Source organism: Cervus elaphus, chromosome 27, assembly GCF_910594005.1.
Source record: "Cervus elaphus chromosome 27, mCerEla1.1, whole genome shotgun sequence".
Taxonomy (NCBI): domain Eukaryota; kingdom Metazoa; phylum Chordata; class Mammalia; order Artiodactyla; family Cervidae; genus Cervus; species Cervus elaphus.
The window spans coordinates 11971281-11993312 of record NC_057841.1 but is presented as its reverse complement, the minus strand read 5'-3'; the positions used below and the strand labels follow the sequence as shown (position 1 = coordinate 11993312).

At 44.2% G+C, this 22032-nt stretch overlaps 1 protein-coding gene across 4 annotated transcripts in view; it reads right to left on the bottom strand.

Moving 5' to 3' along the window:
- The window catches only part of RTTN (rotatin), a 118777-nt gene extending 98353 nt beyond the window's left edge, over window positions 1-20424 (bottom strand). Inside the window, exons 1-10 of one of the 4 annotated variants that reach the window (XM_043889088.1) lie at window positions 20199-20424; window positions 19703-19890; window positions 18680-18857; window positions 16382-16471; window positions 14251-14341; window positions 12786-12900; window positions 11693-11843; window positions 7829-7994; window positions 5671-5834; window positions 3019-3134 (exon numbers count right to left, since the gene is read on the bottom strand). In XM_043889088.1, the coding sequence (XP_043745023.1) occupies window positions 3019-3134; window positions 5671-5834; window positions 7829-7994; window positions 11693-11843; window positions 12786-12900; window positions 14251-14341; window positions 16382-16471; window positions 18680-18857; window positions 19703-19890; window positions 20199-20229 (1290 nt within the window). In that variant the 5' untranslated portion in view covers window positions 20230-20424. Of the gene's footprint in view, window positions 1-3018; window positions 3135-5670; window positions 5835-7828; window positions 7995-11692; window positions 11844-12785; window positions 12901-14250; window positions 14345-16381; window positions 16472-17153; window positions 18637-18679; window positions 18858-19702; window positions 19891-20198 lie in introns of those variants that run through there. The other 3 variants (XM_043889087.1, XM_043889089.1, XM_043889090.1) reach the window with 3 other exon arrangements.
- Window positions 20425-22032: the final 1608 nt, after the last annotated feature.

The window sequence follows — 22032 nt, the reverse complement described above, 5'->3', positions numbered from 1 at the left end:
CTACCCTTGGCCACCAACCAGCACGCCTCACTCCTCCCCGTCACCAGGTTAAAAAACCCAACCCTTACTTTCTTCACCTAAACATATTCATAATTTCAACTCAGCTCATCCCATGATTTGCAAAATCCCTCCCTGAGAGTGCCAGCTTGGGAGTGTTTTCAAAGCACTCTAGGCACCTGAGAAGATGTTCAACATTCCTAGTCAGAGAGATGCAAGTCAGAACAACAGTCAGGTATCACCTCACACCTATCAGAACGGCTACCAAGGAAAGGCCACAAACACAAATGTTGACAAGGGTGTGGAGAAAAGGGACCCCTTGTACACTGCCAGTGAGGATGCAAACTGATGCAGCCATGTAGAAAAAAGTACAGAGGTTCCTCAAAAAAACTAAAAAGAGGACAACCACAGGATCCAACAATCCCACTCCTGGGTTTATATCCAAAAAAATGAAAACACCAAATCAGGAAGATTCACACACCCCAATGTTCATAACAGCATTATTTACAATAGTCAAGACGAGGAAACAAGCTAAGTGACCCCTGACAGAGGAACTGATGAAGAAGCTGGGGCAAACAGACAGACACACACACATACACACAGACATACGATGGAAAAATACTCAGCCATAAAAAGAATGAAATCTTGCCAGCTGTGACAACACAGATAGACCTAGAAGGTACTATGCTACAAGAAATAAGGCAGGTAGAAACAAATACAGTATGATTTCAGTTATATTTGGAATCTAAAAAAAAAGAAAGCACAAATGAACAAACAAAACAGAAACAGACTCACAGATACAGAGAACTAACAGGGAGCGGCCAGAGGGCAGAGGGCAGGGAAGTGGGGAATGAGTGAAACGGGTGAGTACAGACTTCAGCTTTCAAAGTAAACGAGTCACGAAGATGAAATGTACAGCATGGGGAACAGTCAGTTTTTTTCTCCCTCCCACAAGAGTGAAAAGAATTGCTGCTCATTCTTCTTGCACCCCCAGCGCCCAAGCATAAACAAAGCCATCGAAGAATGTTTCAGTTCAGTTCAGTAGCTCAGTCGTGTCCAACTCTTTGCGAACAGTATGAAGAATGTTTGGTGGACTAAAATACCTGTCTCTGTGGTGGCAGGGAAGGCATATGTTAATGAGAGATTCCGGTCAGCCAACTAATAAACTCACAATCTGGTTCAACTACCCTTCTTGAGCCCTTACTGGATATCAAGCCCCTCTCTCTAGACTCTTTCACAATCCTTACAATTTCACTTGAACTTCAACCAGCAATTCTAACAAACCGGGAAATCTAAGTTACCAGCTCACAGCAGGTCAGGTGGGAATTTAGAAAGAATGAGTAATAAAGAAGGTGCAAAGACTGCTTTCCCTGACACTGCAGGACGGCAGTGACAGAGAGGAAAAGGGCAAAAATTGAACAAAAGCAGTCGCAGGAGTCTGGAGCCAGCTGGCAGAGGAAGGAGAGCCTCACTCTGTGAGGCTAACTTACCAGGCAAATAAGGAAAAATAAACACAACTTCCTAGAGAGGCAAAGGAGGGATGACATCCTTCGGGTCTTTCTAACGTTTACAAACACTTATCAATAAACTTTTAATTTTAACAAAATATAACAATTTCAGTGAAAATATTTGCTTCAAGTGAAATAAAAATATTCAGTTTATAGAGAAAAAAAGTCTTTGACTATGCTTATACACACTGAATTATGGAATTCCATGAGTGTTATTAGCAATATTTGGAAAGTTCTAGAGAGTTTATTACACATCTTCAGGTATTCAATTACTGAACTACTCAACTTTTATTATTTTGTTCCTTTAATGACACAACAAAAATATACCTCTGTTTTCTTTTTAAACTTTGCAAAAGTAAGGACATTAAGAAATTTTACTTAATTGTCTGATTCTATTAATATACAACCCAAAGGAATGAGATTTTTTCCTAGGGAGCATTTTTTTCCCTTTAAATAAGTAAATCAAATATAATTTCAAGCAGTACTGTTTTATTTAACATTTCTAACATACCAATTGGCTCTTGTACAACAGATTTAACCTTTAAAGTAAAAATAATTCATTGAATCATAAAAGATCAGCAGCCAAAAGTTAAAAGTGAATGACTAACTTCTACAGATAAATGTTCTGGCCAAGAAATTTAAGCTATTTTAAGAAGCAACTGATAAAACATTCTTCACACTTCTCAGGAAAAACTCACTTGTTGAAAATCTTCAATATGTGAAAATCTTCTAAAAGTACTACAAAATAGTGGGATAACCTTAAGAACTATCAGAAAACTAAGATTAAGAACTATAATCCCTATTTTATAAACAAGGAAATTGAAGGACATGAAACAATTTATTAAACCTGTTCTAAAAGATTTAAGTCCTGTTTCTTCTCAAGAGATTTGTGTATATAAGAAAACTGGGGGAGTTCTTCACACATAGATACTGGTATTAAGTAAACATCAGGATTTTATTTAGTTTTTCTGTTTTAACACCTATACACAAGGATTTCAGGCAGCCTATAGCAAAGTTTAATAAAATGTAGATAGATCTAGGTAGATCAAAATAACATAAAGAGGAAAAAATGCTAACTCTAGGAGGTGATATATATTTTTACAACTAATAAATTTTACTTCTAATTCTCTGACAAAGGAAAAAAAAAAGGAAAAGTAAGGCATAAGTTACAAATTTACATTAATAGAAAAACAGAACACCAGTTCTGCTCAGAAAAGCAAGCTTATCAGATGATAATTTGAAAATAAAAGACATAAAAAAGCAAATGATTTATGATATATGGGAAATGTAAAAAATGATATGGTTTCCATTACATGGAAGCCCCATTAAAAGTAACTAGAATCTCTGGAGAAATAGTCGATTCCAGACACTATACAAAATAAGCCTGGGATCTACTGTACCTAACACAAAGATTTCAAAGGCTAATGAGACAATGAAGCCAGCTTGAAAGGACCAACATAAAACAAAAGACTGATATTATTACCCACGCCGCAAGGAAAACCTTGAGTCTCACCATATCTATAGCAAAAAGACTGCTGTCATCCCACAGATGGGCGGAAATCGCTTCACCAACAAGCACCACAACTTCCGCGAGCAACTCCAGAACTTGTATTATCATCTGTCTGCTACCTGGAAATACAAACAGGAGACAGAACGAAAAAAGTTAACTTCCAGGTAAAGCTGAATAGCATACTGCTCAATCCTCTGGTTAGCTAATGCCCCCAAATTCCTATTTCTCTTCTTATTTTTTGGTATCTTTAGAACTGTTAAAAGAGAGATGACTAGGGAAGCCACAGTATACAGTCACTATTAGCCTTCTGTTTCAATCATAACACTATTCAGCTACAAAAAAATCAAATGTGCTCATAAGTAGGAAAGACAGCCAGAAAGAGAATAACAATATAACTCCAAGCACTGTGAGACAGAGTAGAGTCAGTTTTCAAATTCAGAGACCATCCACCTTACATGTAATGTGTGACAAGGCACAGGTCAGCTGAGAAGATATGGTCTAATAAATTCCCCACTTGGGACTAGGTTTAAGCCTTGTCATGAATTAAGTTTCCCACACAGGAGTCTGGGAAACCTACACTCACCTTAAAGTCTAAAAACATTCCAGAAGAAAGGGTGCTGTCAACCCACCGGAGCAGCCTTCTTCTCCAGAGACAGAATAACAAAGGAATTCCACCACCCGTAACTCTTGATGAGGTGAGTATTCAATCAAGACTTTCCTGCCCCACATTACAAAGGTCAATTTCTAATGAATGCGAGTAAAACAAACTACTGGATCATGAGGGTCCAGATTAATTGCTTCACTAGAAAGGCTGGGGCAAATTCTCTTAGAAATCTCTAATGACATTGAACAATTACAAATTAAGCAATAATGTGCCTTTACCAAAGGGCAAGAGAACATTTAGAAAATTTTATGTACCATGACACAGCTTTATAATTATCAATCTGACTTTCTACAGCAAATTAAGAAAAGGTTAAATGCAAAACCACTGAATCTAAAACTGTTCTCCTCAGTACACCATGCAGACAAACATATACACTTGATGCTGAAGAAGTTCAGATCTTCCTTCATGTCACTTTACTAGTACATGAATTAATCTGTTCTCCTCACTCCCGAAGTAGAGTTCTCCAATCAGTAAGAAGTTTAGGTATACTGTTCCCAGAATAAAAACTGTTAATGTTCCCAAATATACATTTACCTCCTGCCTCTTCTGTATCACTTCCAGGCAAGCAAAAAATAGCCACAGAACTTACAGAACCATTAGCATGGGATACCCTTATCACTCGGCCAATATAAACCAAACAAAACAAAATGTGTCTTGTGTTTATATTTTGACAAGTTTATCAATTACTTAAAATGTATATACTTAGAGAATACAGATACAAAGGAGATTGCAAATCTTCCTTTACCTTGCAACGTGCTAAGTGCATGGATTTTGGCCTCAGAACTGAAGTTCAAGTCTCTGCTCTTCGCTGACTTTGGGTGAGTTTCTAGAGCACTCTAAACCTCAGCTGCTTGTAAAACAGGGAGAAGAGCAGTAACTACCACTGAGGGGTGGACCGAACAGGCTGGTGTGAGGAGCACGTGGGCAAATGTACACCAGACCCTGTCCAGCAGCTGAACACAGCAGGGCCTCAAAGCGCGGTAACCTCGCTGACCGCGGGACTGCCCTGGACACTGGCCACACCGCTCTTTCTCCAGGAAGATCACAGCCACCTCCCAGAGTTCACTGCAGGACATCTGTGCAAACTTACCCAGCTCAGTGGTGAGGAAATGTCATACCAGAAGGTTTGGGTTTTACGAATTCTGCTTTGTTTCTTAAGAGGACGGTATTACTGCGAAAGTACAGTCCAGTGTTGGGACTGTTTTGGTTTCTAACATGTCCCCATCACTCAAGCTTCCCTCATAGCTCAGTTGGTAAAGAATTCGCCTGCAGTGCAGGAGACCCCAGTTCGATTCCTGAGTCGGGAAGATCTGTTGGAGAAGGGATTGGCTACCCACCCCAGTTTTCTTGGACTCCCCTTGTGGCTCAGCTGGTAAAGAATTCACCTGCAATGCAGGAGACCTGGGTTTGATCCCTGGGTCGGGAAGATCCCCTGGAGGAGAGCATGGCAACCCACTTCAGTATTCTTGCCTAGAGAATTCCATGGACTGTATAGCCCGTGGGGTCACAAAGAGTCAGAAGCAACCAAGTGACTTTCACTTTCACTTATCACTCAAGTCAAAACTGAGTGGGAAGACTGAAGAACTGGAAGCAACTCAAAAAATCTCTAAGGAGCAAAAGCCAAGGAGCTTTTTCTTCTGGTCTATTCATGCCAGTCCACCTTCTCTAACTCACTCCAGTGTGTTTTTTTTTTTTCATTGCTTACCTTTAAATAGCCACACACAAGTGGACATCTGTGCCATAAAAGGCCAGAAGTCAAAGGGGATACTCTATCTGAACAGTGCTCCATGACATCCACGTTTAACTGAGAGACAATAAAGACCTTACTAAGTCCTCAGTAATGTGAATTTACTAAGTAAATACAGATTTTTAAAGACGGTAAGGCAGAAGGTGAAAAAGAGAAAAACGAGAGTCCCAGAAAACAGACAGGAACACACACGAAGTGTACACACACAAAGAGCTCTGGACCTGTTCAGAACAGGAGCACCGACCTGTTCTCAGGAGCGGCGCGGCGGCCTCCAGGACGGAGAGGCAGAGCTGGGGCAGGCTCAGCTGCTGCAGCCGCAGCTCCAGCGCGTCCTCGGCCAGCTCCGGCAGGTCCACGGGCGATGGGGCGGAGACCCGCGAGCTGACGTGCGCGTGGCTGCTGCTTCCACTGTGAAGTAAGCAAGGACAGTCACGACCCTGGGCCGGGGAAACCGCCCCAGACAGACTACTGCATGGCTGCTGTCTGGCATGTTAAGAAGCTGCATACTCGGCTCCAATATATTGTTCCACAGAACAACTGTGGTCAGATTGGTAGAAACCTTGACAAGTTTATGAGATTAAATTCCATAAAAATGGCTCAAAATTGTAAGCGAAACCAAGAATGCATTTATATTTTGTTCTTCAAATTGATATTCTCCAAACATGTCAATAATCCTGTAGCAGTAATAGACATAAGCACTGAAAACCCATCCATCTCTAAAGGAACACAAACAGATTCATAGCAAAGTTCTTCCATAACTTCTAAAGGCAAAAACTAAATAGTTCAAAAAAAAAAAAAAAAAAACTAAATAGTTCATATGGCTCTCTAGACTTTCTGTGATTTTTCACCAAATGTTCTAAGTAAGCCAATGTTAGCAACTGAAGAATGCAAGAAAATGCCAGAAAAACATGATGAGAAATGGATTACTTTATTTAGTACAGTCAACATCGTATGATTTTGAAAATGTACCCAAAATGGAACATCCCATCTTTCTTAGCTTTCTTTATTAAAAAAAAAAAATTTTTAGCTTGGGTATAAAGGGTGGGGTGGGGATCAAAGTGCCATAGAAAGGCTTGAACGTCATGTTTACAAAGCACCCCAAAATGTTGACTTTTGATGTTACCCACAGCTAAATTGAATCACAGAGACGTGCTGACGCTACTGAACACGTACAATTTAATACACGTTGTCATCCCTTCAATTCAAACATACCCAGCATCCCAAAATATGGGAATGAGCTGGGCTTCTCTCTAACTTTCACTTGGAAGGGCCTGGAAGGAAGTTCACTCAGGAGTGAAAACCTACAAGCACGCAGCACACTAGTTACAGCTCAGAGAACGAGCTGAGGAGGAAAACCACGCTGATCCACAGCACCCGCCCTGCAAACAGAGGCGCCAAGCTCGGGCCGCGCTGCCAGCCCCTGCATGCACGCCCCCAGCCCTGCAAACCGGGGCCCGGCTCCCGGCCCCTCCTGCCTCAGGCTTTTCTATACAATGATGACAATAATCATCCCAATCGTATCACAGGACTCTTGTGAGGACACCACAGGAGACAAAGCACGTGAAGCCCTTGAGGTAACACCAGGAACATGGCAAGCGGGAGTCGGTGTTAGCCTGGAGCGGCCACACTAGTTGTGTCAGGAGAAAAGAATCAGGCCGACACACAAGTGCTGGTCTCAGGGAGCATTTAGCGGAACGAACCTAAGGAAAAGACTAAGTTTTCAAGATGCCCGTAGCCTAAGGATGAGATAACACACAAACACCGTGCCAGCTCCTTTAAGGAAACAATGTGTAAAAATCTTTCTTTATACAAACAAACAAAAAAACACCATGAACACCATCAACTCTGCACCCTGAAGGGGACTTTATTTTGATTCTCCAATCATTCCCTTTAACAGTAAACACCAATACATTTAAATTATAATTAAATGAAGTCCAAAAGTGGGTTTAAAATGTTATCAAGATGCATCCAACATTTTAAAACTATGCTTTTCAACTAGATCACACTCCATCTGTGGCTGCCATGAACAGTTCAGTGGGTCAGAATCGCCATTTTCTTGATGAAACAGAAATGAACAAATAATGCAGTTCATTGTGTGACATGCAGAATCAAAGAACGGTTTTGTGAACATTTTGTTTTGGAGTACGGACACAGGGGCACACACACACACACACACAGGGTATATGTCTGTGCTCTGAGTCCTGGGTTGCAGTATAATACTTATTTCTTACTGGAGGTCATGGTCAAACAAGTGTGAAAGCCACTGGTTAACACAAGGCCAACACCTGAGTTAATGCTTCAAAAGATAAGACAGAAGAGAAAGACGAGAAAGAGAAAAAGAAGAGAAAGACGACCTCCCTCTAAACTGAAACAGGCGCTCAAGCTCCCTCGGCCCCCGTCACCTGGAGGACGCGGCGTCCCAGTCCTGGCCATCCCCCCGGGGCCGCTGGCCGGTGCGCCCCACCACGGAGGGCCGGGGGCTGCTGCTTCCGGGAGACGGGTTCTGGGAATGCGGAGCCGCCCTGACGTCAGGACAGTAAGACAGAGAAGAGTTCTGGGACACGGCATCTGGGGGAGAAAAGAATAAAATTACTCTCTGGTACAGAAAAACGACTATGACTCTTTGTCATTTAAAAAAAAAAAAATGAAAATAGTAGAAATGCTTCCCTGAGGTAAAAGTGAAGGTAAACCTTTTCTGCAGAACTCCCTTAGCACATGAGGTTCATATAAAACTGACCTGATTACACAGAACCTTCTAGCCAACACCATTCACCTACAACAGCAGAGACAAATCATCTACTCTCCTGCCTAAAGCCCTCTCAAAGACCATACCTCAAATCATGTGCAAAAATTAACTCAAAATTAAACAACAACCTAAATATGAGTTAAAACCATAAAGCTCTTTAGCAGAAAACATAGGGGTGAATCCTCATGACCTTGGGTTTGTAACGAATTTTTAGATAAGACAGCAAATACACAAACCACCAAAGAAAACAGAGATAAACTGGACTTCATCAAAACTTAAAACTTTCATGCATCAAAGGACATTATCAACAAAGTAACAACCTACAGAACTGGAGCAAATCAAACACCTGCTAATAAATAACTCCCAAAACTCATCATTAAAAAAAAAAAAGTCAAATATCCCAACTTAAAAATGAGCAAAAAACTTTGATGGACATTTCTCTAAAAATCTATTAATGGCCAATAAGCACATGAAAAGTCACTAGAGAATCACTAGTCATTAATTAATTGTCAATGCTGCTGCTGCTGCTAAGTCACTTCAGTCGTGTCCGACTCTGTGCGACCCCGCAGACAGCAGCCCACCAGGCTCCCCCGTCCCTGGGATTCTCCAGGCAAGAACACTGGAGTGGGCTGCCATTTCCTTCTCCAATGCATGAAAGTGAAAAGTGAAAGTGAAGTCGCTCAGTCGTGTCTGACTCTTCGTGACCCCATGGACTACAGCCTACCAGGCTCCTCTGCCCATGGGATTTTCCAGGCAAGAGTACTGGAGTGGGGTGCCATTGCCTTAGGGAAATACAAATCAAAAACCACAATGAGATCACCGCACTCCTACTAGGATGACTATGATTAAAAAGAAAAAAGTGTTGGAGAGGCTGTGGAGAAACTAGAAACCTCATATACTGCTGGTGGGAATGTAAAATTGAACAGCCACTGTGGAAAATATTTTGATGGTTCTTCAGAAAGCTAAGGGCTTCCCAGGTGGCTCATCAGTAAAGAATCTGCCTGCTAATGCAGGAGACAGGTTTGATCCCTGGGCCGAAGATCCCCTGGAGAAGGAAATGGCTACCCACTCCAGGATGCTTGCCTAGAAAATCCCACAAACAGAGGAGCGTGGCTGGCTACCGTCTATAGGGTAGCAAAGACTCGGACATGACTGAGCATGCATACACACAAAAAGATAAACAGAATTAGCACAAGACCCAGCACGTCTATTCTTGGGTATATACCCAAAAGAACTGAAAACAAGGACTTCAACAGATATGCCAATGTTCACCAGAGCGTTACTCAATAGTCAGAAGCTGGGAACAACCCCTACATCCATCCACAGATGAATGAATGAACAGAAATGTGGTGTGTATATACAATGAAATATTACTCGGCCATAAAAGTGAGTAAAGTTCTGACATAGGCTGCAACACGGATGAACCTTGAAAACACTAAACTAAATGAAATAGGCCAGACAAATATTGTACGATCCCACTTAGATGAAGAACCTAGACAGAAAATAGATTAGAGATTACCGGGGCTGCAGAGAAGGGGAAAGGGAGATTCTGCTATGCTTACAGAGTCTCCGTTTAGGGTGATGTAGAAGGCCTGGAAACACATGATGGCAATGAGGGCACAACAGCATAAATGCAATTAATGCACTGAACTGCATGTTTATAATGGTGTATTTTATGCTATGTGTATTTTACCATAATTTTTAAAAAGAGTTAGGTAAAACAAAGACATTTACAGAGGGAGGAACATTAACGACTCTCCAAGAGCTTCTCACTGCACTTCAAAGAAAATACAAAGTTGTACCAAGAGCTGCGAGTCCCAGTACTCGCTGCCCCAGGCCACCTCCCGGACCGTCCGCCTTCCCCTCCTGCACCCGCACCCGGTTAACCGCACTCACTCACTCCAGCCTGGCTTCTGCTGCTCAAGCAGCTCGCCCTCGTGCCTGAGGCCTCTGGCCTCCCTGAATTCTCCTCCTGCAGCTGTTCAAGTGGAGGTTCCTACTCAGCACCAGGCCACCTCCTCTGGGAGGCCCTCCCTGACCACCCCATCCTGGTGACCCGTCTCCTGGGTCGCGTTCTGTCACAGCACCCTTCCTATCCCCTTCGGGCACTTCCTACCTCAACGCTCCTGTGTTTGCGGCGTGTGCCAGCCTTCCACAGCATGAGCTCAGGCAGGCGGGGGCCTCCCCTGCCCTGTTCAGTGGTTCGCCCCCTGGAGCTGTGGTCCCCAACCTTTGTGGCACCAGGAGCCGGTTTTGCGGGAGACAGTTTTTCCAGGGACAGGAGGCCACAGGTGGATGGATGGTTTGGGGATGATTCAAGCACATTAATGTACTGTGTGCTTTACTTCTAATGTACTGCTGCCACTTACCCGACAAGAGGTACCAGTCCACCACCCGGAGGTTGAGGACCCCTGCCCGCAAGCACTGCTTGGCACAGAATAGGTGATAAACATTTATTTAATAGATGAATAAGTCCTCTGATTTATCCACTACTTTAACCAACCAAATTGCATTTAACTCTTTCTCTGTTGAAATATGGGGTACCCGCAAGTTCTCAAGAAAGTTACTGCGGAAACTCCATGTCCCCTGGGGTCCATAATAAAGCTAATTAAAGCGTAAGTATTCAAGTAGCACAGGATCAGTGATGCTCTCAACAAAACAGAGCGTAACTCTGAAGCACGACAAGTCACTGTGATCAAACATTCGACTTTCAGTGCACACTGCGTGAGGACACAGAAACCCTGAACTGAAGTGCGGCTGTGGCAAGGCCAGCCCAGAACTCCTGCTGGCCATTAGGTGGTGCTCTTTCCCCGAGAAGTCTGGCACTGCTATCAAATCAATAGAAAACATGGCCTACACAAGTTGCATTAAAATAGTTTCCATAAAATACAGACAGGCATTGTTCAAACCGAACAACTTCTTAACACAATGCATAACCTGCTAAAATGCCCAAAGCCCAACGTGATCAGCTGGACTTACAATCCCAGTCCTTAGTTCCTGTCACCACTGCACGCATGGAGAAAAACACCGTGCAGCCGTCCCGTACCAAAAAAGAGGATGCGGGGACCTCCCTGGCAGTCCAGGAATCGCCTGGCGATGCAGGGGACGTGGGTTCCCTCCCTGGTCGGGTAATTAGGATCCCACACGCCGGGGAAAACCAAGCTAGTATGTCGCAAGTACTAAGCCCGCGAGCCACAACAGAGTCCATGCGCTGCGACAAAAGATCCCAAGGTCCCACATGAGGCAGGAAGACCCCGCGTGCTACAACTACAACCAGACACAGCCAAACAAACAAATCAAAAAAAAAAGTTAAGGAGTTCATTCTGTTTAAAGAAAAAAAGAGGATGGACTCATGAGTGCTTCTGTCATTAACATGCTGTTTTCAAAGATTATGATTTGATAAATGCTCAGGAATGGGGCGTTCCTGCTGTGAAAATGTACACACACCGTAAGCCTGATGGGAGTTCTTGAAGAATCTACAAATACTGCCAGTGCACAAGGAATAAACAAACAGAAATACCTTGTTTATTAGAGAAAAAACTTGGATCTCTGTGGAAATTGAGTCTGTTTCTCAAATATGCGCACAGCTGCTGCAAGCAGGACACTGACTGTAAGGCCAGACGATGTTTTCCATCTCCTCCAAAGGCCAGTTTCAACAGAGATAAAAGGCTCTGAAACGAAGAGTGATGAAAACGATCAACGGAACAAAGTGCTCAACTTCAAAGAAGGATGTGGCGCTTACGCAAGGTTAAATGAACAATCGAAGGAATCACGATAAGGTGCCAAACATTTATAAGAGAGAAGCAGCAGAAACGGGTAAAAATGACTTAGCGTAACGCTGGAAGATGGGTCGAAGGTCAAATTTAAGGGGAACAGTCAGTGTTTCTCATATCTGAACTGTTAGTTGAGTACCTATCCCAAAGAACACAGCAAACAGTCCCCACTCAAGACTTTGTTACAGAGTATTTTTTTTTAAAGCACAGCAAGCCTTTTTCATGTCAAACAGCTAAATCACTTGGCACATTCTGAGGACTGACAGCTGTTCCTCTGCTACCACTCGGAGCTGGGACAGCATGTATCACAGCCGCCGCGCACCGGCGCCCATCTCAGCCTGGTGACGGCGGAGCAAGCGTGCCGGGCCTGCGGACGCTGTGGACAGGCTGCAGCCCAGCGCAGGCTCCAGCGCCTCTGCTGCACACGCGTGCGGCAGGCTGCAGCGCCGAGACCAGCCACACCGCGCACCTCTGCGTTCCCACGGCAGCCGGCACCGCGCGTAGGAACCCACACGCTCAGAGCGATGCGAGTCCTACCAATCAGGCTGGTCAGGGCCGCCCAGCCTCAGTGCCCCACGTCCGTTCTCCCCTTCAAGTGGTTCATCAGTGGTAAGGTCAAAGGGGTCAAACTGGACTGAGCGTGTCAAATGAGACCACCTCGCATCAGGAGGACCACCTCTGTCCAGGTAAGCTGAAGAATAACGGGTCTGAAAAGCCAGGCGGTTCATCATCTAAACGTGAGAGTGTGAGTTTCCCCCCCAAGGACGCCTATTTGCACACTGTGTCTCACTGCAAAAAGTCCCCCACTTCGAATCCAAAACAATTACAGAGGAGACGCACCTGAACAATTTTTGGCCTTTGAAGGAATATCTCAGCAGGAAAATCTTGCATGATAACATCTTTCAACAGTTCACAGGTGTTCCAGATTACAGTGTGGTTACTACTTCTTAAAGAGCTGCAAAATATACAAAATACAGTATTTATTTTTAAAAAGCGTATACCCATACCAGATTCTAAGGAACCAGGCAGCATAATGACACTATCAGAACCCTTCAGGTCTCGGCTGACACATTGTCCCCTGGGAAACATTCCCAGCTCTCCCCCCTAACCAATGAGCTAGCCTGGGAGAGGTGTTCTTTCAACGTGCCCAGAATCTGTGCTGCGGCTACTGCCTGTCTACTCCACAGACCCCTGGACCCTCCTCAAGAGCAGGGACGTCACAGTGCCCACCCCTTGTATGCCCAGAGACCATCACAGCGCCATGAAATGAGATCAATGAAATCTGCTAAATGAATCAGGATGTAAGACAGAGGAAATCATAATAGAGAAATAAATTCTAGGTATTAGATTCCTTAACTCCTCTTCCCTACTTGGGAGGAATCAAGCTGGTACTCCTCTCTTGTCCTATGGACACATGGGACCCCTTAACTTCATGAACCCCTCAACTTCTCTGACAGCAGTTGCCTTCCCAGCACGATGGCGGTTGTTCACCTCTCACCCCAAGAAACCAAACCCGCTCTCAGTTCAGCTCGTCCACCATTCACCACCTACACGCACCCCCTAGAGACCTCATCTCCTCCTCAGCAACCAACTCAGAACTGACAGATCAATGCCATCCCCACCTCAACCCCAGCTGCATGCAACCTCTTCAGCATGTTGTTCCAAGAGAATTCACTGCTGGTCTGGAAAGGCCATCATCGGAAGTCACTTAATAGCATCCCCCTATTTGGCCCGAACTCTAGAAGTTGGTCTTTATTTTTCAGACTCTCACCAAACAAGGCAGACAACGCATTTGATGTGGCATTCACTGAAATGCAGTTTTAGCAAAAAGTGAAACTAGACTTTAAAACACTCTCCAAACTTCTAGATATCATCTATTAGAAGTAATGACCAAATAAAATCCATTACATAAAATCAGATCAGAGGTCCCCAACCTTCTCCTAACAGAGTCCATGTTTTGAAATATATTGTCTACTAAAAAGACCGCATTTTATGTTTAATTGCTCCAAGGGCCTAAGCAATGGCCAGCTAATCTGGTTGATAAAAGATGACTCATGTCACCAAAGAGTGCACAGGATTCCAAGCACAAAAAAGAAACTTGATGTGAAGCCTGATTAAAGGCGAAGGGGAATTTTCTGGCTTGCTTTTTTAAATACTGAAAATGATTCATATACTCCCTTTACTACCAACCACAGCCACTTTTAGAATCTTTTTTTTCCTGATGAAAATGTATAGTAATAACTCTCAGACTTCACGGCTACAAATACCAGAAGCCAAAACACCTGCCATACATCAGGCACAGTACCTTTCGTTGGACGAGAGAACGTGTCTGTCAGCTGCGGTCAGGGGGAGCCAGGGGAAAGTAGAAAACTTCAAACACTTCGCAGTCGGATTTGCTGCTAATGGAAAACCAAAACATAAGGCAGCGAAGGAGGCAAGGTGGACAGATTCACAACGTCCCGAGGAACACTTTGCCTTCAAAACAAGTCCCCAAGTAAAATTACAGCGCACAGTTCCCTGAAGTATGTCAAAAAGACCAGCTGCAAATTTGTGTCCTCAAAGAATAAATAACAGATCTCTTTTCACAATTAAAACAGAACTCCTATTATTTTTAGAAGAAGGGCATTAAACACAAACCAATATTGAATGATATTTATAGCATCAATTAAATTTTTTATTCTACGACGTGGGTAACCAGAACAGAGACCTTAAACAAAAAAGAAACTGGTATTTGGAGATCTCTAACTATAGAAATTAAAAACGATATAAATGTAATCATACACTGTATTTAGTAAGTCAAGCTCATATCATAAATAGTGTTTGATATTTTAACGGTTACTCTTTGAGGATGACTTGAAGACCATAAGGTTAAAGATCAAATATCAGTGCTCAAACAAGATTAAGAGAAATCTGAGAAACCGAATCCAACTTTATACCACCCTCCTTCAGATTATCTTTAAACAGATCTCCTAGTGTACAAGTTAAGGTGGCAACACATAAGCCCTTCCAAACGACAAACAGTTTTTCTGCCACATGCTTCGAAAAGAGCATGGGATTGCAAAATTCAGGTAATGGTATTATTAAATTCCCAAACACAGCACAGTTGCTTCCTTCAAAAGTGTTAACATAAAAGCAGGGTTTACCGTCTAAGGGAAAAGCAAGAGTTGGGAAGGATGTAAAGATGTGTCTAAAGAAACCACACCAGCAAACCCACAAACTACAACTGACACAAAAATGCGTCACCATCTCAATCTTTCTAGATGCTTTCAACAGCTTCACTCAAATACCCACCCTTCCCAGCCCTGGAGACACTCCGTTCAGATGTCTCCGGTTGTCACTGCATTAAGCCTCTCAGCCACAAACACAAAGAACTACCGTATCAAACCTAAGCTCCCAGGAAACCTAACAAAACTTTTACAGGCAGGAAATGACAAGTATTTTAACAGCTGAGCAAGTTTTCTGTTCCTGCTTATGCTGGACTCAATTTGAGAATTTCTACAAAATCTTTTCTTTAACAGAGGGCTTCCAAACTGAATGGAACTGAATACTTGACATCCACAGAAATATTGCTGGAAACAGACTTTTCATTTCAACTTCACAGGCAACAAAATATAAAGTTCATGCTCACTTAACCGTGCCCAAACCGTGTCATCTAGTACAAAGATTTTATCCTTTTCTAAGTCTCAAGGTCCTCACTGGGAAAATGGGGTCATTAACAGTATCAATCTGGGACTCCAGGAAGATTCACTCATTCGTTACAAAAATACAGACTGAACACCGGGTACATTTCTGGCACTGCTGCCCACACCCACACCGGAGGAAGCAGTTCCGGTGGCTGACATTAAGCTTGCAATGAGTGAGACAAACAAGACGTAAATAAACACACAATTTAACAAATACATGTAAGGAGAAAACCAAAGACAGAGAAAAAGTGATCCTGGCTGGAGTCCACAGGAAGGCCTCTTTGAGGAGGTGGCAAGTGAGCAGAGGCCAGACACAGGAAGCCCTGGATGAGATTCCCGGGAGGCTCCAAACCAGAACTCACCGGTCAACTGGGCGTGGGGATAAAGACAGAGGGAGAAACAAACGTCACTGGATGGACAGTCCTGCTGGGTGAGCTGGAGAATTCACGAGGTGACAGGACAGGGCACAGCTCAGCTCCTGACAGAGACTCCCCGCTCACCAAGCACCAAGGACCTCGGCCACCACTACCACACCCACACGGCGCCTCAAAGGCAGTCAGAACAATAAAGTTGGACCCTTTATTTTTTTTTAAGTTGGACCCTTTAGACTATCCTAATCTAATTACAGGAAATAAACAGTTTGGTGCCGAAACATTTAAGTCTAACCACGATATGTCTTCAGGACAATGAGGAAAAGTACCTTATGTTTCAGTTTCCCAGGTCAACAATATCTACTTCACCACAGACACTCACCTACAGGTCGTGAAGGTATTTCCATCTGCGGCAAAGTACTTTTGTCTTGCGGAAAATATCCTGTTAAGATTTCAGGTTGTTGCGGCAATTCTGAAAAGAAAATGTATGCGTTACTGGTGCATTACTGAAATTGAAACTTGCTCTTTTCAAATATTAATGGTTTAAGTTTCTGGATCATTTTAAAAATTAGAAAAATAATGCAGTTATGTTTCTCTGAATAATCTGTCCTCCTAAATAGGAAAAAAATGTGACTGCTGAGTCAATTTCAAACTGAGGGATTTTCTTCTTTTACTGTTAATTAATTGCAATTATTCCTTAGAATGAAAACATGCACAATGTACAAAAAGAATTTGCTGCTGCTGCTAAGTCACTTCAGTCATGCCCAACTCTAAGTGACCCCATAGACGGCAGCCCACCAGGCTCCTCCATCCCTGGCATTCTCCAGGCAAGAACACTGGAGTGGGCTGCCATTTCCTTCTCCAATGCATGAAAGTGAAAAGTGAAAGTAAAGTCGTTTAGTCGTGTCCAACTCTTAGCGACCCCATGGACTGCAGCCCACCAGGCTCCTCCATCCATGGGATTTTCCAGGCAAGAGTACTGGAGTGGGGTGCCATTGCCTTCTAAAGAATTTGCTACAAGGTATTAATTCAAGGGCTGCTCACCTCTGCTTCTCAGCCCATCTCCCTCCATTCATTCTACATAGTCCCCATCACTTCAATTTTCATTCATGCTTTTTAAGATAAAAGTTGCCAAAGCAAGAATCAGGGACTACCTTTCGGTAACTCTGACGATCCCCTACTGTACGTGATTACATTCAGCACTTCAGCTGCAGTGAGACTGAGGATGAAGAAAACGCTTAAACTCAGTTATGCAATTTTCCATTTGCAGTTCTCATGCCAGTGGTCCTCAGACTGATACAGAGAGCTACAACTTAGCCCATGACCATTCCTGTAATCCCACCTGCACGAACTAGGTTGAAAATTCATGATATAAGATTACACTTTCTTTGCTATCCCTTACAAAGAAATTCTAAAATACACTGTTAAAAATCACAATCACACAAGAATTCAGTAAATGGCAGCTGCTATTGTTATCTCCTGCTGAAAGTGAGACTGAGGGTCACAGCAGGGACAGCAGAGCATTGGTATAGAGAAAAGTCGAGTCTAACAGATTAAGTGAGCAAAAACGTATTTTTTTATACTTCTACTTAAATTTTATACTCAAAAGTATGAAAATCTTATACTTTTCATAAATTTCAAGAGCATTTGCTTTTCTTCAGATCAATTTAAATGCTTTCCATGAGCAAGGAACTAGTGGACATCAAATAGGGGTTCTGGGCTTAATATATGCTGGGCTCTATGCTAAGTACTGTCTCACTTAAGCCTCACAGAAATCTTGTAAGAATGTTCTCGTTTATTGTACCAATTTCTGGATGAGAAAACAAAGCCTGGGGGGACTGAGGCCCTTAGCCAAGACCACACAACTAGTGGCAGACCTGGGACACAAATCCATGTGTCCTTGACTCTGATTTTAGGAGGTACACTAAATGTGTAGCTCATTTTCATTGTATCCCATAACAAAATCATGGGCCGGGCAGATATTACCTCTATATGAAGAACACAGTCCCTAAATGAAAGTATAAAACATTTAAAACAATGCCTGGCACATAGTAATGAGTGCTCAATGAATATTTCTTGTTATTGTTTAAAAAACAAATGGTCAAAGTAGTCTCACAAAAAGAAAGTCACTTGCATCTTTTTATGCCCTTCAACCAAAAAAGCAAAATTATACAACTGTCCTCCTCTCTATAATGTTGGTGGTGTTAGTTGCTCAGTTGTGTCCGACTCTTGGCGACCCCATGGACTGTAGCCCACCAGGCTCCTCTGTCCATGAGATTCTCCAGGCAAGAATACTGGAGTGGGTTGCCATTTCCTTCTCCAGAGGATCTTCTGACCCAGGTATTAAACCTGGGTCTTCTGCACTGCACGTAAATTTCTTTACAATATGACCTACAGACAACTCCTTGTATAATGTTAGAGGAGGAGAATTATGGTCAAATTCATATAAGTTAACATAAGAAAAGTAAGCTGTGGGACAGGGGAGTGGGGAAAGGTTTAGAATTCCATAGACAGAGGAGCCTGGTGTCCTATAGTCCGTGGGGTCACAAAGAGTCGGACATGACTGAGCACCTACCACCACCACCACCAAGGTCCCTTTCCTTAGAATTAACCATTAGAACCAATATATTAACAAAATGATTGACTGATTGACTTCATCAGATTGATTTCAGAGAGTTACCAGTTTGACTGGTCTGGTAAGATGAAGAATACATTTCAGGAACTTCTGAAGGAAGACTAAAAAGTCCATCCAGAATGCCATCAATTTCTGCCTGCAGATTCGGCTCCACATTAGGGCGAAGTTTAGATAAGAATTCAACCGCACCAAGATCAACCAAATGCTGCACTGCTGGGGGATACTGCAACCAGAAAAGAAGAGTCTTCAGAAAAACTGTGAATATCAAAATCTCTAGGCTTTATGTTACAGCAATTAAAACATGAAACTATTTTTAGTATATCAGATGTTCCTTTCTTAAAACTTGCAATGATGTACATGAGACATGGATTTATACAGACATATATCAAATATTTGGTAACACTGACGAGAGAAAAGCCCAGACAATGAACACTAGAAATGCATATTATCAATTCCTACTTTTATTTATTTATTACACGGATTACTTCTCTCCACTGACACTGGCCCTATCCTTTCCCACCTCCAACCACTCACAGGATGCCAAAGTAATAAGTACCCCCTACAACTGCATGTGATTTAAAGTTTAGAAACCCTAAACTAGCACTCAGCTCTTTGACCCTGACAACGAACTACTCTCAAGACAGAAAAATAACCTGAAAACCGGGTGTGGGGAGAAAAAAAAAACAAAACAACACTTGTGCTGTCCATCATCGTGATCTGTAACATCATCTTTCATGTGTTCTCTTTCATACAAAAGTACCTCTAATTTTTAATATGTAATAAACAAGAGACCATAAGGGGAAACAGCATGACAAATATTAACTTTCCAAGATGATGTCCAAAAAGGGGGGGACATCCCTGAGCTCAGAAACCGTGTTAACTCAGAGCACATGAGAGACACTGTGAGGTTCAACATCACACAGAAGACAAAAGGAGGAACATTATATATCCTGATGAATTAAAATTCAACATCTCCAGTTGTGATTTTTTTTTTTTAATTAATAATTTTCAACCGAAGCTCCAACTAAGCGACTACGGAACACTTGCTTGTTTCGAAGGGATGCTAACCTTAACCAGTCTGCTCAGCAGACCCAGGACCTCGTCCTTCATTGGGACGGACGGGAAATTGAACCATTCCAGCAGGTGGAGAAACAGCAGCCTGTGCGGAGCCAGGTCCGCGCCGCAGACCAAGCTGTGCTCGAGCTTGCAGAGAATACTCCTGAGCGCGCGCTCCCGGATCTCGGCCAGCGGGTGACCTGTCAAAGCAGCACAGCACACGTCTGTTTCCCGACCCCGAGAGCCGCCCGCCGAGGAGGCACCCCAACGCTTTCCCGATCCTCGCCGGGGGCGGGAGCGGGCCGAAGAGGCAAAGGAACAAGCCGGTTCCGTCTACACGCGCAGGCCGCGGGAGCACCCGCGACGCGAACGCCGGGGGTCCGACGTGGGTCCCCAGGGGGCTGCCCGGCCGCCACGGGAAGCCGTCGCCGGGATGGCCAGGCCTCCGCGAACGTGGCCCGGCCATCCTCGGCAGGCGGCCGCCGCAGCTGGGAACGCGGACGGTTACCGAGCTTCCGGATAAGCCCCGTCAGGACCATCTCGTCTCTTCTCCACTCGTTCGGCCGCCGCCGGAGAATTAAACCGCCGCGCCACTGCGTCCGGCCACAATTTCCGTCCCCCCGAGAAACCCGGCCGCTCCGAAGGCGGGTTCCGCACCGTGTGCGCGAAGGACCCAAAGAGTGAAAGGCATACTCCGTGAGCTGTCCCCGGCCCTTGCGCTGCCAGGAGAGCGTATACGGTCTCGACGGTTACCAGTATGCGATTCATAGACGGCGGTCTCCATCATAAGCACTGGACAGAAAGAGGGGGCAAGCGGAGAGAGAACGGGGTGTGCCGCCGTGCATCTCGGGAATTGTAGTCTTCGCGCTGCAGTGCGCCCTTCCCGGAATTCCGGGCCCGCCCCCGCGCCCGCCTGCCGGGGGTTCCAGCCAGCCCGCGGTTCCGGCCTGCCCGCGGTTCCGGCCTGCCCGCGCCGGCTGCGGCGCCGCGGGTTCTGCAGAAACTCAACCCCGCCCTGCGTCCTGCCTCCGCGAGGGGCTGGCTCAGCACCCCACCAGTCTGAATTCTCACCTCCCAGAGAAGTCCATCTCCTTTACCATTTAGAATGTGTTAGGATTACCCACCCCGCCCCACCCCTACCTGTCTCCCTCCCGTGACTAAACGACCCAACGTCTTTAACTGTGGGATGTAACACATCCAGGTTGATGTAACCCATGAAGTCACGGTTCAGAGTAAACAAGTGGAAAAAGGCGTGAGTGCGGCGGAGGGGGAGTGCACAGGCGAGAAGGGGGCTGTGCAAAGAAAAGGGTTGAGGAGGGGTTTGGATTCTTTTTTGAATGCCACTGAAGTTGACTGCTGCACTTCGATCTCAATAGGAAAAAAAAAAAATCTAAGCAATGGCAAAAGCGATGATAAAAGGAAATCTGTAAAGTGATTTGCATTTTAGAGAACAGTTCACCTCGCGGACCTGTTCCTCCTGGGAAAAGGGATGTCGAGGCACCAATTCCCATTCTTATTTTGAAGAGAAAACAAAAGAGGAGAGAGGCACTTAAAATCTGAGAAGTTCGTGGAGCACCGTCACACCGACTAGTAAGTGGCTGACTGAGGACTCTTAAGTTTCTTCGTCCCGCCTTTTGGAGTCGGCTGCTTCTACAAGTGTATAGGCAAAACCCACGCTTGTGGTGTGCTGACATTTGAGCTGGATCTTGAGGGGTCAGTAGGAGTTTGGGCTTTGTTTGTTTTCCATGCAGTGAAAAGGGGTGAGGGAGTTTCTGCCAGAGAAAACAGTATATCAGTTCAGTTCAGTCTAGTCCAGTGGCTTAGTCATGTCTGACTCTGCGACCCCATGGACTGCAGCAGGCCAGGCCTCCCTGTCCATCACCAACTCCCGGAGCTTACACAAACTCATGTCCATCCAGTCGGTGATGCCATCCAACCATCTCCTCCTCTGTAGTCTCCTTCTCCTCCTGCCCTCAATCTTTCCCAGCATCAGGGTCTTTTGAAATGAGTCAGTTCTTCGCATCAGATGGCCAAAGTATTGGAGTTTCAGCTTCAGCATCAGTCCTTCCAATGAATATTCAGGATTGATTTCCTTCAGAATGGACTGGTTGGATCTCCTTGCAGTCCAAGGGACTCTCAAGACTCTTCTCCAACATCACAGTTCAAAAGCATCCATTCTTCTGCACTCAGCTTTCTTTATAGTCCAACTCTCACATCCATACATGACTACTGGAAAAACCACAGCTTTGTCTAGACAGACCTTTGTTGGCAAAGTAATGTCTCTGCTTTTTAATATGCTATCTAGGTTGGTGACAGCTTTCCTTCCAAGGAGCAAGCGTCTT